The sequence below is a fragment of the Henningerozyma blattae genome, chromosome 4 (assembly GCF_000315915.1).
Source record: "Henningerozyma blattae CBS 6284 chromosome 4, complete genome".
Lineage (NCBI taxonomy): Eukaryota > Fungi > Ascomycota > Saccharomycetes > Saccharomycetales > Saccharomycetaceae > Henningerozyma > Henningerozyma blattae.
This window is the reverse complement of record NC_020188.1, coordinates 776,280-793,507: the sequence shown is the minus strand read 5'-3', so window position 1 is coordinate 793,507 and position 17,228 is coordinate 776,280. Positions and strand designations below refer to the sequence as shown.

The 17,228-nt window shown below is 35.3% G+C and overlaps 4 protein-coding genes across 4 annotated transcripts; 3 read left to right on the top strand and 1 right to left on the bottom strand.

The window, feature by feature from the left end:
* Window positions 1-4,251: 4,251 nt before the first annotated feature.
* On the top strand, window positions 4,252-7,671 carry TBLA0D03220 (uncharacterized protein; the record flags this gene model as incomplete). The annotated part of the gene is made up of 1 exon (XM_004180293.1): window positions 4,252-7,671. One exon carries the CDS (start codon window positions 4,252-4,254, stop codon window positions 7,669-7,671), a length of 3,420 nt encoding a protein of 1,139 aa, XP_004180341.1.
* Window positions 7,672-7,913: 242 nt separating this feature from the next.
* Window positions 7,914-8,864, bottom strand: COQ5 (2-hexaprenyl-6-methoxy-1,4-benzoquinone methyltransferase; the record flags this gene model as incomplete). The annotated part of the gene is made up of 1 exon (XM_004180292.1): window positions 7,914-8,864. The coding sequence occupies one exon, from the start codon at window positions 8,862-8,864 to the stop codon at window positions 7,914-7,916; it is 951 nt and encodes a 316-aa protein (XP_004180340.1).
* A 588-nt stretch (window positions 8,865-9,452) lies between these two features.
* On the top strand, window positions 9,453-10,415 carry RCE1 (CAAX prenyl protease; the record flags this gene model as incomplete). Its single annotated transcript, XM_004180291.1, has 1 exon — window positions 9,453-10,415. One exon carries the CDS (start codon window positions 9,453-9,455, stop codon window positions 10,413-10,415), a length of 963 nt encoding a protein of 320 aa, XP_004180339.1.
* Window positions 10,416-11,737: 1,322 nt separating this feature from the next.
* TBLA0D03190 (uncharacterized protein) lies at window positions 11,738-16,786 on the top strand (the record flags this gene model as incomplete). Its single annotated transcript, XM_004180290.1, has 1 exon — window positions 11,738-16,786. The coding sequence occupies one exon, from the start codon at window positions 11,738-11,740 to the stop codon at window positions 16,784-16,786; it is 5,049 nt and encodes a 1,682-aa protein (XP_004180338.1).
* Window positions 16,787-17,228: the final 442 nt, after the last annotated feature.

The following is a 17,228-nucleotide window of genomic DNA, read 5'->3' as shown; positions in this document are numbered from 1 at the left end:
TAAGGTTTCAAATATTGTAAATTAATAACGCGGTGTTTTTAGGTGGAAGATGGAAGGTCTAACTCGTAGGCATTGGGATTTATCACTTTAACTATCTTGAAGGGCCCTGCGTAAAGAGGTTGTATTTTTAAGTATTTTCCCCGATTGAAGTAAGCATCACGATGGAGTAGTGAGTAGTTATTTATGTTAAAGGTAACTGGATGGCGATTAGGAGTTGTTTGGCTTTGCATCTCTACTTGGGCATCTGCTACAACATTCTTAGGTCCTGGGAGGTATTTTAGTTCGAAATTGTATTCTTCCAATTTGTGAAACCTACCCTTTAATTCGGTCTGATGGCTCTTCCTTGTTACCGAGGGCTAAGAGGCTAATGTGATCTGTGAGTAATACTAAGTGACGTCCATGAAGTAGATAGCGAAAGTGTTCAAGAACTAATTTGATACCGAGTAGCTCTAGTTCACCTACTGGGTAGTGGCTCTGAGTTTTATCCAGTATTTTCGAAAAGTATCCGACAACACCAAGAGTATGGTCTTTATCGTCAATTTCTTCTAAGACTGCACTAACGGCACTCTTCGAAGCGCCTGTAGTGAGGCGGTATCGACCATCGGGTTTAAATGTGACAATAACTGGTTTAGAAGACAGGGCAGTTTGTAGTTTTTTGAATGCTTGGGTCTGTTGGGTTGACCATTTTGTTTTCTTGCTAATGTAGTCGTATAGGGGTTTAGCAATGTCAGCACAATGTTCAATAAAGCGGCGATAATAATAAACGAGGCCTACAAAATTCTGTGTCTCAGGGATGGAGGATGGCTGCGGATAAGATCCGATTGCCTGGCATTTGGCCTGTATTGGACGAATGACATTAGCTGAGATGTTATATCCTAGAAATTCTACGGGTGTTTGGGTGAATTGGCATTTCTTCCTCTTCACAATTAGGTATCCTTTAGCTAATATACTGAGTACATCATCCAGATGTTTCCAATGTTCCACTAGGGAATCGGAAAATATTCAAATATTAAATCATCTAGATATACGCAAATATTGGGTTTACCACGAAATAGGTCAGCCATATAACGAGTAAATGTACTAGGTGCATTTACTAGCCCGAACGGTATAACTTTATATTCGAATTTTCCGGATGGTGGAACGAAAGAGGTTTTATACTGATCTTCTTCTTTCATGGGAATTTGGTGGTAACCAGAGTACAGATCTAATGTAGTGACTATGGATGCTTTACCAATTGAGGCTAACAACTGATCGATGAGGGGTAATGGGAAGGGGTCTTTGATGGTGATTTTATTGAGAGCACGATCTTCGACTCAGAGACGCTAGGATCCATCTTTCTTTCCGATGAGTATAACTGGGGAACTACAAGGAGCTTTCGAAGGTGTGACAAAATCCGTTTCTAAAAGGTCCTGCACAATTTTGTTAATCTCAGTTTCTTGTTTTGGTGTAACCCTATAAGGTTGGAAACGTGGGAGTTTGGCGCCTGGTACGCTATCTATTTCATGACTATTTGCAACTTAAGTAGAAACATCTCTAGCTGGAAGTTCATCTGAAATTGTATTTTTATATTTATCTTGTAGTGATATCGGCAGAGTCGAGAAAGAATCTAAAGACGATGTACCGTCTCCAATGTGGATAAGATAAACTGTTTCCACTTCCTTGTCAAACAGGTCAGCTTCGTCAAACGAAGTTACGTTATCAAAGGCAATGGTTGTAGCGAGGTCGACACACGAAATCGTAGATACCAGGAAGTTTTGCTCATCCATGCTTTTCAGTGTAGTGGATAGAGTACTAGGTTCTGATGTTTTAAGATTACTAGTAGCTTTGACTGTGACGGGATGGTTAACTGACTTAGAGGAGACAGAGGTACTGACGGTTGCAGATGACACAGAGTTGTTGACGGATGGAGTTATGACAGAATTGTTGAGGAACGAAGGTAAAACAGAGTTGTTAGCGAGTGAGGATGGGGCGAAGGTTTGGTTGCAATTGATAAACAGATTACGATTATTAATATTGGCAAATGGGTTTTTATTGTCGTAGTGGAAAGGGTTATTACCATATTGACTATGATGAGAATCAGTAAAAGGGATTTTCACTGATTCTTGTTTAAGGGTTTTTCGCGTTTGTTTTTATTTTGTTGAACTGCAAGATCATGTAAAAGCTTCTGTTGTTCCAAGATAGGGTTGCCGATGAGTAAACCGGATTCCATTGATGGTAAAACATAAAGAGAGATAGGGATTTTAAGATTGTGGGCATGTTAATGCCACCTTGACGGCTATAGAGGTTGATTGAGTGGTTTCCGCAACAAAGGCCTTAAAATGGAATGGGTTGACTGAGTGAGTCTTGCAGTTCAAAAAGGTAACTAAAGAGTGAGATATAAACGAAGTAGGTGAACCGGAATCTAATAGACATTTGACAGGGGTATTTAACATTGAACACGTCAAATGGGAGATAGAACCGATAACAGGCGGGGTGAAACTAATTGTAGCAACTAGTGGTGCTTTAGCGAAATTGGCGTGGTCGAGAACTCGCATTTTGCTCTTCTCTAGTCACCTTAGACGTGTTATTGATTGCAGAGACGGCAGGAGTAGGAAATGGGTTGCTTTATGGCTTGAACATGCTAATGTCAGCGTCAGCGTCAGGGCCAAATACAGCTCGTTGGATGTACGAGTGTGCAAGTCAGTTACATCATACGCTGGTTGCATAAGTTACGTGTTTGAGGCGTCAAGCGGTACGTATAAACTAACATTGCACCCTGTTCGGTCCAGAAATTGCCAGGCATCAAACGCTATAAAATACGGAATTTCTGGTTGTATGTTGTTGAGTTTCGGATAACCGTTCCATAGCATTAACGATTTTATGTACATCGATTTTTGCTAAGAACCAGTGTTCTAATGCAGTGACAAAGTCCGGATACAAAGGCATGTATGAATGGTGACGAAAGCAAGTTTTTGGGGGTTCTGCCGTGATACCTTCAGCAAGTAGGGTATTATTATTTCCTACAACCCTTTGTTGCTACCAAGTAATTTTCCATCAGTACAGCACAATGCGGGATAGACAGTTTCGCGGCATCTCAGATGCAAATGGTTATGGTGGACACTTGCCCAACAATTTTGAAATGCTTATGTTCTTGCTCGACGCTTATATAAAACTACATTGCCAAGCATCATGCACTTCGTGATGCTGTGAATGATGCTTGGCAATCTGGGTTACCCTTTGTGACAGTTGCCGCCTCTATATAAAACTTGTCGTCTCTTTAATTACGCTTAACCACCTCGGCCAATCACTTTTTACAGTATATTATTTTCACTCGGAAGCAGTTTTTTCTTTTTCTCTCATACCGGAAAATGATTCCCGCCAATAAGCCGTGCCTGCCGGATCTGAACATACGGAATGTGAGTTTCGGAAAATGATCACCGGGCGTTAACTAAGCTAAATGATACTATCTATGCAAAATTGAGCTAAGTGAAACTAAGTAACCAAACACATTAAATTAAACCAAATTGAGATTCGTGAGCAAGACCAAGATACAGCCGCCTTCAAGTTCGACCAGTGCTTGTCGGAAATAGACTGGCAGGCTTCCAACATATATAAGGCTACATAACATGGTCCAGTTAGCAAGCCAGTGGCTTCGTGAGCGGCGGGGTCTATTGCCCACGTGGATCTTGCTGCAGATCCGGAGTGCGAACTTTCCCTGCGAATCTTCCCTGCGAATCTTCCCGACCGGAGAATGTCGCTCCGGAGAATGTCGGCCTTTTAACGATTCACCACTACTAATATTTTGATTTGCTTTTGTATTTGCTTTTGTATTTGCTCTCGTATTTGCTTTCGCCTTTGCTTTTTGCTCTTTCTTTTCTAAGCGATTTTTGATCCCGGCAGACTGCCATCCAGACAACCAGGCATCTCGGACCCAGAACTGCCCGGAGCCGGCGCCGTCTTCGCTTTTTTCTCAGCCTGACCGTGTCTTCTGAGGTGTTTTTTTGTTATGCACACTTTTGTCTTTTGTCTTTTGTCTGGTGTCTTTGTCTGGTGTCTTTGTCTCTCGCCTTTTGCCTTACGTGGTGGCCCTGTTTTTTTTCCCGTGGTCTCGTTTGGTTGGTCGTGGTTGGTTTCTGGCTAATTGTTTCTCTTCAGTTGGTCTCGCCTGTGTTTTGCAATCGTTCAACACATGCTGGCCACCTTCGATATAAGACGCGCCGCCTTCTGACCGCGCCGCCTCTGCCTACGCTGCCAATACAAGTGTCACCGCCAATGCCTGCCCTCGCCCCCCGCTGCGCCGTGCCCCCCACGTCTCCTGCGCATACCGCACGCACATCTCACGCACAGCACACCCAGCCCCCCCATGTCGCCCTTCCAGCTCAAGCCCATCGTCCGCGGCTACTAGCTTCTTTCTCAGACGCCCAACTGCCTGCCACTACCACTACCACAACCACAACCACAACCACTATATCCGCTACATCCGCTACAGCCACAGCCACTACATCAGCTACCAATAGTACCACACCAACACCTAAAAAGACTTTGCCGCCGGCATCTACAGCAACAAGAGGCCGTGGTAGATCACGCCGGCACGTGACGCCATCCTCAACAGCTCAATCAACAGCACAATCAACCGCACAATCAACAACACTGGATAATAATAATTGGATCAGAAGTGCCTCTACTTCCAATTTGCTACGGTTTAAGAAAAATTCCACCATTATGCCGTCGCACAGTACTGCTAATAGTAATGGTTATACGGTTGCGGCGGCAGCCATCGGTAAGAGCGTTTCGCCCGTGCTTAGATCTCCGATCAAGAACGCCACTGTAAAGCCAAAGACTAATGCAGGTGCAAGTACCAGTGCGAACGCCAGTGCGAACGCCAGTGCAAGCGCAAATGCAACCTCTAACGAAGAACATTCAAACATCTGTCTCGACCTTCTTCCCTCGTTCGAAATGTACAACACTCTACACAGACACATTCCTCAAGGTAACTTGGACCCTGAGAGACACGATTTCCCTCCGGATTACCAAAGTGCCACCAACGAATCAAACATCTCTCAACATGAATCTTCAGGTCTAATCACCAATTCAATCTCTCCAACACCTGTCATCCCATCTACCGGCATTTCCTCTAACCTCTCCACTTTCAACACTCACCAAGTCCCCTTTGAAGATGATTTGAATGATTCAGATAACATCTTCATCGATAAATTATATACTTTACCCAGATTATCCACTCCTATTGAAATAGACATCCGTTTAACCAAATACGCTACAAAACCCCATGAAAAACCTCAAGATGAATCTCTTTTAAAAGAATACACTTCAGGCGATTTGATCCATGGGTATTGTGTCATTCAAAATAAATCGAAAAAACCAATCAAATTCGAAATGTTTTATGTCACCTTAGAAGCCTATACTTCTATCATCGACCGTTCCATCGGCAAACGTACCATCAAACGGTTTCTTCGCATGGTCGATTTATCAGCAAGTTGGTCCTATGGTAATATGGTTTTATCTTCCGGTTACAACATCGTCGCGGGTGATATCGATTATGATGATTGTGTTATCGGGTTACCCAATAATAGAATCTTGGAACCAGGGAAAAAATATAAAAAATTCTTTATGTTTAAATTGCCGAATCAATTGTTGGACATCACCTGCAAACAAGAACAATTCTCTCATTGTCTATTACCTCCAAGTTTTGGCATCGATAAATTCAGAGATAATGGGAAATATTCTCAAATTAAAGTTAATAATGTCCTAGGTTGTGGTCATATGGGTGTTAAAGGTTCACCCATCTTGACTGAAGATTTATGTGATGAAAACGTCTCAATCAATTATACCGTGGATGCAAGAATTGTCGGTAAGGATAAAGATGCTTCTGCTCGTTTACAAAAAGGTTTGAAATTGAATATTTTGAAAGAATGTGTTTATCATTTACGTGTCATCCCATTTGGGTTCCAAAACAATATCATCTACGGAGAAAGACCTTCATACTCTCAATTGAAAGATATAATCTCTCTAGTACAAGATAGAATCAATGCCCTACAAAACATCTTTAAAAGATTGGAAAATAATGAACCAATTAGAAATTGCGATATCCATTCCACTGATCTATTAGATACCATCGAAGATGATCAATTGACCATTTTGAATTCCAATAACGGTAGAATCGATCCCGTAAACAATTCGCCTTTGACTTCCCATGAGATTTTGCGTAGAAAAGTCCATCAACTTTATAGAAGCAATAGATTGGAGTCTTCTTCCACTTCCACTTCTAGTGAAGATCCTATCCCGCTAAGCACTTGCAATTTCGATAACTCATACCTCCCAAAGATCCTCTATTCAAACAGATCTCCAACAGACAACTCAAACATTGTCGAGACCGAATTAAGCTATCAATTGAAAAACAAATCTTCCACAAGTATTTTTGCCAATTTCTTAGGCTCTTCATCTTCCATAACTTCTTCTCCAACAATTTCTCCCCCACCAACTTCATCCACATCTTTCACAAATTTAAACACTCTATCAAAACATCCTGTTGTTACACCGAATGTTCCATCCCCTGCACCACAGAGACCAGGTTTATCTGCATCCAAATCATATTCTACCGCCACTAGTTCTTCCAATGTGGGCCCCACACCAGGTCCCTCTTCATCATCACCTGCATCTTCAATAAACAATAAATCTGGTCTCATCGTTCTTTCTGCAGTTATACCCAAGAAATCATTACCTTACAAATCTCCATCCATTATTAGAAAGACAAATAAATTAGAAAACAAAAGCAAACAAGACCAAGAAAATTGGCATAGATTGATGAGCATTGAAAATTCCTCTACAAATCCTTGTGATCCAACCTCTACCATGCCTCTCGAGAAATTGGATATTGAATTAACTTGTATTCAATCTAATAATTCTATCCCACATTTACCTCCACAAATCCAATTTGTAACCACTGAATTGATTTGTATCACTACAAAATCTGATAATTCCATTCCTGTGAAATTCACTCCCGATATTCTATTAAACAATGAAAAAATCTCTACTATAAAATTAACTTTTAAAAAATTTTTAAAATTGATTAAAAAATATGAAAAAAAATTCACTGAGAATTATCCTAAATTGAATGAATTGTACAATTTAAATAGAAGACAAGCTCTTCCAAAGAGAGAATTGTCATTCACTGATTTCATTCCGATCCAAATCTTGAATGATATTAAAGCTTTGGTCAACTTATCCATCAAGATAGACTCCTTAAACTTAATCTTTAAAAAGCAAATCCATACTTTAAAGGCAGAGACCCCTACTCAATCCACTTCATCATCTTCCAATTCCGACCATATCTCTTCTACATCTATGAATCAATCAATTTCTAATCCAATCTCTCCATCACCTTCTTCATTTTTACCATTCACTTCTTCTTCACCTTCATATGCATCTACAAAATCAGTCAATTTTAAAAATCAAATCACTCATGAATGGATTAAAAAATCAGCATCTCTTTATTCAAGAACGATCAATGTCAATTTACAATATGAAAAGGATTTTAATGAAACTTTGATTCCAAATTTCGAAAGTTGTTTATGTGGAAGGTATTATTGTGTTAGAGTCACTATAAAATTTGATAATCATGTAGGTACTGCAAGTATTGATATTCCAGTGAGTGTTAAAAAGACCCAACCATAAACCATTCAATTTCAATCATTGGCTACTTACAAATCTTGTACAATATATTATCACACTCACTATTGCATTAAATTCATTACTATTATGTTATTTTTGTTTTTTTTTTTTTTTTTTTGTTATTTACATAGAATACTTAGAGCTATATACTATTATTTTTTTTAAAGGATTAAAAAATAAAAAAAAGAGAGACTAACTATCTTGAAAAAATATAGCAAACAGTAACAATTCAATTAGTTAATAAATTAAACCTTGATACCCCAATGGATTGCACAAACTCCAAACGTTAAATTTTCATACCCAACTGATTTAAATCCCGCTTTCTCAATCATCCCTTTAAAAGTTTCTTGATCAGGAAATTTCTCAATAGACTCCACTAAATATTCATATGAATTATAATCATTGGCAACAACACTACCAATAACTGGTAAAACTTTGGCCCATTGATTATATCCGAAATTCAATAAAGGGTTCTCAATCTTACTAAATTCTAAACAATAAAATACACCACCTGGTCTTAACACTCTATAAGCAGTATTTAAAGCTTTTTGAATATCAGTAAAATTACGAATACCAAATGAAACTGTATAAATATCCATAGAATTATCCTTGACTTGGTCTAATTTTTCTGCATCTTGAACTAAAAATTTCACTCGGGAATTATTCCAATACTTCCCATTAGCTTGAGCTCTTTTTTCACCTTCTTTTAACATATCTGCATTAATATCAGTAACCAACATGGTGGATTCTACATCACCAAATTTTTTTTCTGCATGATCCAATAATCCAAATGCAATATCACCAGAACCACCTGCAATATCAATGAAATTTATTTCTTTATTAGAATTCAACCTCTTACCAGCATCCAATTTAGCAATGAAATGATCTTTCCATAATCTATGAATCCCAAGTGACATTAAATCATTCATTATATCATATTTCGTGGCTACAGAGGAAAAAACTTCAGCAACAAGTTTTTCTTTTTTATCTTTGGAAACAGTTTGGAAACCAAAATGAGTGGTATCATTTGTTTTAAGAGGTTCAGGATCCAAATTTATTGGTTTTTCCTTACGAGTCCCATTATAATTTATTATTGAATTTGATAGTAAACGTAATGAATTTTTAGAATTTAAAGCAGGTATCGAACGAATAGGAATTCGACTTATTAAACCTGGCCTTAAATTCAATAGAGACATGGTAAATTTAATTCAATTCAATGAACTTTGTCTCTTTGTTTTTTGTTTTTATTTTTTTTTTTTGTATATATGTGTTTTGTGCTTTCTATATACTATTAAAAAGGGATGGACTAACCAATAATTATTTTTTTTTTTTTTTTTTTCTTTTTTGTTTTCTGTAACATCAATTTTCTCGGGTAATTCAATCCCAAATTAATATATAGTATTAAAGTGAACTTAAGGATTTAACAAGACTCTTTAAACGTTTAAGTTCAGTATGAATCTTTACTGGCGTATGTCTGTCATAACACATCTTTAAAATAATTCCATACATTTCAAACATTATTGTAAGAGCTGTGCTTTGAAAATAACCAGTCTGGAAAAGATTTCGCGTACCAATAAATATTTATGATAATGTCCTTGCCTTTCTAAGTAATTTTTTCCTATATGGCCCCAAAATAAAATCAATCAAACTGTTAAAAATACAATTGCTTTTTTCTATGTTTTTTAAAAAAAATAAGAAAATAATACACCTTGAATCAAATATATAAAAAAGAAAGTCGTTGTTACAATAAATAAAACAAAAACAACTCTCCATTTGATTTGATAATGACTTCAAACTTATCATTAATACTCTCATTATACATTTCAATCTCATATGTAATAGTTTTATATTTTACAGAAAAGGGAATGGAAAATTATCCCGCTCAAAGAGATGATCCTAGAGTTATTAGATTAAGAATGAAAAGAATATATACTTTAATGGGGGTTAATTTAATTCTAATACCGTTAATTCAATCAACATTTAATAAAAATTTAACTTTTTGGCAAGCATTTAAAAGTCTGGGAATTATTCCTAGTGTATATTATAACTCTATTAATCATTCTTGGAATGGAACTCATGCCATACTCTTTATAAAACAAACAATCTCAACTCTAAGCCTTATTTCCTCACTCTATATTGGCATTTTAATCGATAACGTCTTATTTTACTATCTCATCAAGGATTCTAACTCCATTATGGAAGATCTTAAAGAGGAAATACATTCCATTTGGGGAGTTAGAAATTATATTTTTGCACCTATTACAGAAGAAGTATTTTATACATCAATGATTTTAACAAGCTATTTAAGTTTAAATGATGTCCAAGATCTAACAATGAAACAATTACTTATATTACCACCAATTTTTTTCGGATTTGCTCATCTACATCATGCATACTCTAAGATTCAAATGGGAACAATTAGTAAACTTAATGTAATATTGAATTCTATGTTTCAATTTATTTATACAACTATATTTGGTATATTGACAAATTTTATCTTTTTAAAAACTAATGGAAATTTATGGTGTTGCATTATTTTACATTCATATTGTAATTATATGGGGTTTCCTCAAGGTTCAGAATTAGCTAATTATTTTTTGAACATTAAAGTTATAAAAAATGAGAAATCAATCAAGTATCTAACAATTTGGAAGAAAATTTATTTGATGTTGCTACTTATAGGAATATTACTATTTAAAAACGGGATCTCTTATTTCAACAGTTTACCGGAGTCTATTACAGTCTAAAAAGCACAACACGAGATCTAGCTTGCCTTACCAACTGCAACTCAACTCATATTTACGACTGGGGTAATTCAAACAAACATGTAAATATACTTGTTCTTTCATTACGCAAATGAAAACGTCACTATTGTATATGTCAACATTTAAACTCTCCAGCCATTTGCTAGCCTGACGTTGTATGGCCCTCCTTAAACAGTAATAAAATTAACAATCCAAGTTTTAAATCCATCTTGGGTTGGAAGCTTAAAAAAAAAGACTCTTCGTGATTTTTTTTTGCCAGGGAAAAAAAGTTACCTAAACTTTTACCGTTTTATAGGCACCGCCCGAATAAATTAAAATTTGCCAAATCCATATCAAAAGGACTCCTTCTTGTCCTACTTTTCTCATTCACTCATTTTTACTTAGACATCATTATATAAACACTTGAGCCCCAGAACAATTGTGACACTCTTTGGAGTACCTACGCTAACTTTCATTACACGTCAAGCAGGGCACACAACAACGCGATGTTTTCACCAAATTCGCGAATTTTCCTATTTGGGTCTCAAAATCTACGGAATCGCGGTTCCTGATTTTGTCGTGAGCTACCAAAATAAAGAGGAAATCTGAAGACAGATCTTGTCATTACAAAGAGTTGTTATTGCTTTTGTAGATGAACCTGAATTGTAGTCGTGTTGTTATTCTTCTCATTTTACGGCCCTTTCTTGATATATGCCAAGGTGTCTGTCCATAAGCCTGTGAAACTTTTTTGTAGATTCCATTTTTATTCGTAGTTCATCTTTATTTCTCATATTAATATATATTATATTATATTTGTTTACTCTTTTGATTCGACTTTATTTTATATTTTAGTTTTTATTTTTTTTAATTTTTTAATTGCATCAAAGAAATATATCAACAGTCTTAGATATCATTTGTAATATTTGATTCTATTGACTCTAATTTATGAAAAAATAAAATACAAACAGACATTTTTTCACCACTATCCTTAATATTTATTTTAACAAACTTCCTGTTTGTTTTGTTTTTTGTTTTATATTCTAGTATATTTTGTATCTTCGTTCCTCTTTCATAACAAATATACGGCTTAAGTGACTATATTCCATCTTACGTTCAGAACTTTGGGACTATTATTATTATTTTTTTTTTCATTTTATTCAACTCTACCATTTTCATATTTCATTTCATTCTAGCATAATTATCTAAAGCAAAGTAGATATACATCAATCACTAATATCATTTATACTTCACCTTCCAATCACTCATTATCATACCAATTATTATTTAAACGTAACCTACACATACCTATAAATAACACGAAAATTATGACAGATCAAGTTTCAACTAATCTCACTACACCGACAACTACCGTCACTCCTGGGAGAAGTAAATCGCAGAATAGAAAGAGTTTACTGGATAGACAAAAGAGAAACTCAGATGTTCGTATCGCTGCTCAATCCTTAGATTTACAAGTTCAAAATGTTAAAAAATTGAAAAGACAATCTATCGGTTCTATTGATCTTCTAGCAGATCCAGATTTGGAATTAGTGGTCAATCAATCAGCAAATTCTTATTCAAGCAATAACAATATGATGTTATCGGATTATGATTCTTATTATAGTACTAATAATTATAATAGTGGGTATGATGATTCATATTCTGATTTCGATAGTAGTCTCTATTATGATAATGCTACAGATATCGATGAATCCATAGATAACGATTCAGTTCGATTATCCAGATATGTGACTTCTCAAACTAACATTGCCAGAGACTCAATGTTATCCAATTCAAATATGGACATTCAATTCATGAATACTAATACTACTAATAATAATAACAATAACAATAACAATAACAATAACAATAACAATAACAATAATATTAATGCTGCAGGATATATTAATAATAGTAACAGTAATACAAGTAATAGTGATATGATTATGTCATCTCCAGATGATAGTTTTGAGTCTTCAAAGTCTGTCTTAGTATCCAATATGTTCAATCAAACATCTCCATTAGCAGACAGAAATCTAAACTATAGTGTTATAAATAACAATTACAATAATTCCACCAGCACTAGTACTAATGTCTCTCCATCTCATAATAATTTTCTAAACATTACAAGATCAATATCAAGGAATTCACCCTCAAAATCAAGAAGCCCAACTTTAAGCCCTATAAAAAATTCTCCATCAGCAACACCAATCCGTAGGGGATTAAGTGGTGTTCCATCGACAAGAATCTTAGTTGATCAAACACCAACAAATGAAACAATACTACCTGAATCACCAAGTGAAAACTTATCAAATACCAATACTACAGCCTCAAATTATACAATAGCCAATAGCTTATCAAATAATACGTCACCAATTAAGAAAGTTAGCCGTAATTCTATCAACATTAATAACAATGATAAAAATCTTTTGTCATGGAGTTCAGTAAATAAACGTTCATCATTAAAACCTGATAATTATATTGAATTAGTTAATGACGCAATTAATAGTAGTAATAATGTTTCAGTTACCACAAATTCTACCCCTACTGCCAATAAAATTGAACAAGGTGACTCTTATTATGACAATATACCAGATTCTAGAAAAGTTAAATATAGAAGAAACTCGAATGTACGAAGACCTTCTTCTTTAAGAAATTCTTATACTGATCTCGATTTTAATTTAGCAGATTATGAAGATAATTTAAATATTTCTAATGTTTCAAATTCCATTGATGAAGTATCTAATAATGATCATCAACTAACGCCAGATGATTCATTCAATTTTGATGCAAATGTAACAAATAATTCTGTTGCCAGTAATTTAACTTTAAAAGATTTAACTGATGAATTGACAAAACTTTCAAATAATGCCGGTTTAACAGATTCTGATGCTATCACATTAGCTAAAACATTAAGTTTAAACGAAAGATTATTAGATAATACCACTACTGTGAATTCAAATACTAATGTAAAAAGATATAAATCCAATAAAATAAATCTCTTCAATGAAGATAATATTAATAATATTCCAAATAACATGAACCAAGATGAAGAGATTGTAGAGGATGACAAAGAATATGCATCTAATTTAAATTATGACGATAATATTAATATATCAAACAGATCCACTTTAAAAAGAAATAAGTTTAAATCTGCTACCAGTAGAGGTAATAGTAGTGAGGAATCCAATTTACAACTTGATCTTGAAACTATTAAGAGAGACCCATCTAATAATATGCCGAATATTATCATATCGAAATCAACAATAGATGTTAATGATTCTATTGATAATGCAGAGTCTAATAATAAAAAATTTTTAGATAGTAATGAAATGCTTAATAATCAATTAAATGTATCACCTTCAGCTAGTGAGATCTACGATCATTATCGCCAAACTAGTGGTGATTGGACAGATGATTTGAACAAAGCAAGAGAACAATTCCAAGTGGATCCCAATGGGGGAAACGTTAGAGTATCATCAAGAAATCAAAGTAGTAGCAATAATAATACTGAAAGCACTATTGATTCTTTTCATACAAGATTAGATGAAGAAACAGACACATCGATTTCACATGATAGTAGTGTTTTATCTACTGATACTTCTTCTGATAGTGTCTTCACGAGATCAGGTCATTCTAAATTTATTTTAAAGGAAAAATTACCATTTATTGACTCACAACTTAATAATAATAACAACAATAATAACCATATTTTAGGTTCCAGAGATGATTGGTCTGAAAAATCTAATGCTCATAAATTAGCAAGTAGGAAAACTTCTAATTCTAAGAAGACTCCTGAACCAAATTCTGGTTCTATCTTAAATAAAGAAGACAAATTATTAGTTAAGAAACGGAACGATTTCCAACCTATTTCAGTGAATCAAACTAATCCAATACGACACTCTACAATCTCTCTTCCTATCAGTGAATATAGCCACAAACAAGAGAAGAAGACTCCATCTAAGAGTAGAAACGCTAAACCCAAGACAGTTCGAGCCAGTTCAGATATATCTTCCATCAAACCTGTTCCTGAAGTTAAACATGAATTAAAGAAACGTTCTTCTATTGAAAATTTTATGAAAAAATTAACATCATCTAATTCATCATCATCATCATCTTTATCACCTAGTCCAAGTCGTAGTACAAGTAATGGTACAACTTCTACTTCAAATAACAATGGGAATAATAAAAACACATTTGCTGATAAAGTTAGTAATTTTTTTAAAAGAAGATCCAATAGCTCATCATCTACATCTAAATCCTCTAAGAAATCTACAAATGATTCTCATGATAAACAAAGATCAAGTTCTGCTTCTACTGTAGGGAAAGCCTCATCATCTAAAAATAATTTTGGATCAGCTCCTTCTTTCAATAATAATTCTACGGGATCATTAAAGAATAAAGTATCTACATCTAGTTTGAGTGATTTATTTTCCAAGAATAAAAAGACATCTAACAGTTCAAAAGTAATTGGTAAAAACTCTAGTTTAAGTTTAAATGAGACTCATCAAATGAAAAATAAATCTTCACTTGATAAATTGAGAGATACATTTTTAACTAAAGAAGGTGCTAAAAGAGAAACTTCCAATTCTATACTATCTGAAAGTTCCAAAACATTTTCTGATAGTAATGAAACTTCTAGTACAATAAATTCTTCAATCTCTAATGGTGTTGCTAATGGATCCGATACTGATATGAATACCGCAGTGAATATGTTGAGTAAACCAATTGAAATCACGGAGATCTCTGAAGACGAAGGTGACCAAGATTTAGAAGGTGATGGTGAAGTCGAAGGTGTAGGGGAAGAAGGTGATGATATCTTGGATCCAGAAGAATTACATGAGGAAGAGAATGATTTAGATATCCATATTGCTATTGAAAATGATACAGAAAATGTGGGAAGATCCAACCAAATGGATATAGAAGGTGATTGTGAAGATATCAATGAAAATTTGGATGATATCAATTATAAAGCTCAATTAACAATGAACAATTTAATCTTGAATGGGTTGGAGAGTAACATTCATAACGAGAAAATTGTTATTCCAGAGTTTGAAAATATGAATGATTATAGCAAAGAATTTAAACCAGATGATTTCTTAGGTTCTACCTCGATGACTACCACAAGAACCAGTAGTCAAAGTAGCAATACAACTATTAATGGAGGGTTACAACCTGCAGTCACGGTGGTTCGTCATGGAGAATTGAATAGTGATAGCGATAGTAGTACTACTATGGATGGATTTTATCACACTTTTAACGTGGGGGAAGACACTGAAGATCATGGTGAAAATAATTTAACATTGGATGATTTGGAAATGTCTATACAATCTAATGAGATGATTCGTTCTAATGAAACTATCCGTTCACATGACATGATGAATTCTAATGAATTAATGAATTCGAATGAGATGAGTGTGAATATGATGACTGGTAATAATCATAGCGAAATAGTAGATGAAAGTGGTAATCCAGGAGAAACTTTGGATGATAAATATCATATCAAAGTCAATGCGAACGAGTTAGGCAATACAAGTATCAGTGAAGAAGATTTATCCAATGACACCTCTATAGAGAGTGCTGAAGGGACAGAGAGAGAACCTGAAGTAAATTACAAATTAACTTTTGCAGATGTCAAGAGAAATTTGCAACCTAATAGTAGTATGATCTTTCAAGAGAGTGCATTTGGGTTCCCCTTACCACCATTGACCAATTCCACCATTATCATGATTGATAATCGATTACCCATCAATGTGGAAAGAGCCATTTATCGATTGAGTCATTTGAAATTGAGTGATCCCAAGAGAGAATTAAGAGAACAAGTCTTGTTGAGTAATTTCATGTATTCATATTTACATCTAGTGAACCATACATTATATTTAGAACAAGTTACACAAGGCAATGGTGATGGAGAAGAGACCACTGGCGACGACTTTGAAGAAGAAGAAGAAGAAGAAGAAGAAGAAGAAGGAAGAGAAGACGAAGATGACGATGAAGAGAGTGATTATGAAAATGAGAGCTACGGAGGATACAAGCGAGAGACTGAACATGAAGAGCTGGGTAATGCCCAACTACACTATGGAGACGACCGAGAAGAAGAAGAAGAACTGATGATCATCAATCAAGATGACACAGGAATGTTCGGAACGACTCGGAGATCGTATGGGAACTCCGAACTTAGCATCAACAGTGATGATGAAGAATTGGCCATAGACATTGAGACTGAAATGTCCAACGACACCAGACCGTTGGGCGACATCACCAATAATCCAGACCATCGAAGTGTCAAAAGACAAGACCGCATGAAGCCTCTGCCCAAGGACTCTGGAGGTGACGAATACGTCCTACTATCAGAGATATCCACCCAGGGCTACTGAATCTTCTAATCCAGTCTGACTAATGAAACATTCATTATTCAAAAGAAAAATAAATACCCAACGCCAAAAAAACAACCAAAATACCAAAAAACACATAACACAAAACACAAAACACAAAAACAAAAACAAAAACAAAAACAAAAACAATAACAAACAACAATAACAAGTACTAAAACGTCATGTATAGTTTTTTCTATAGTATTTTTTATCTATTTAGCATAATCAGCTTCTTTGCATTAATTCTTACCACGGACAGATCATAATGACTCGTATAGCGATCCCTCGTATAAAGCACCCGCGGCACCTTCTGCGCACGTGACTCACTGTTACGGGCCGAAATATGGTGTCTGGATGCAGCTCCATTCCAGAATGTTTCCAAACCGGGCCAGCCGGCGTCGCGGCGCGTTCTGGCGCGGGGTGCTGACGCAGCGCTCACAGAGCC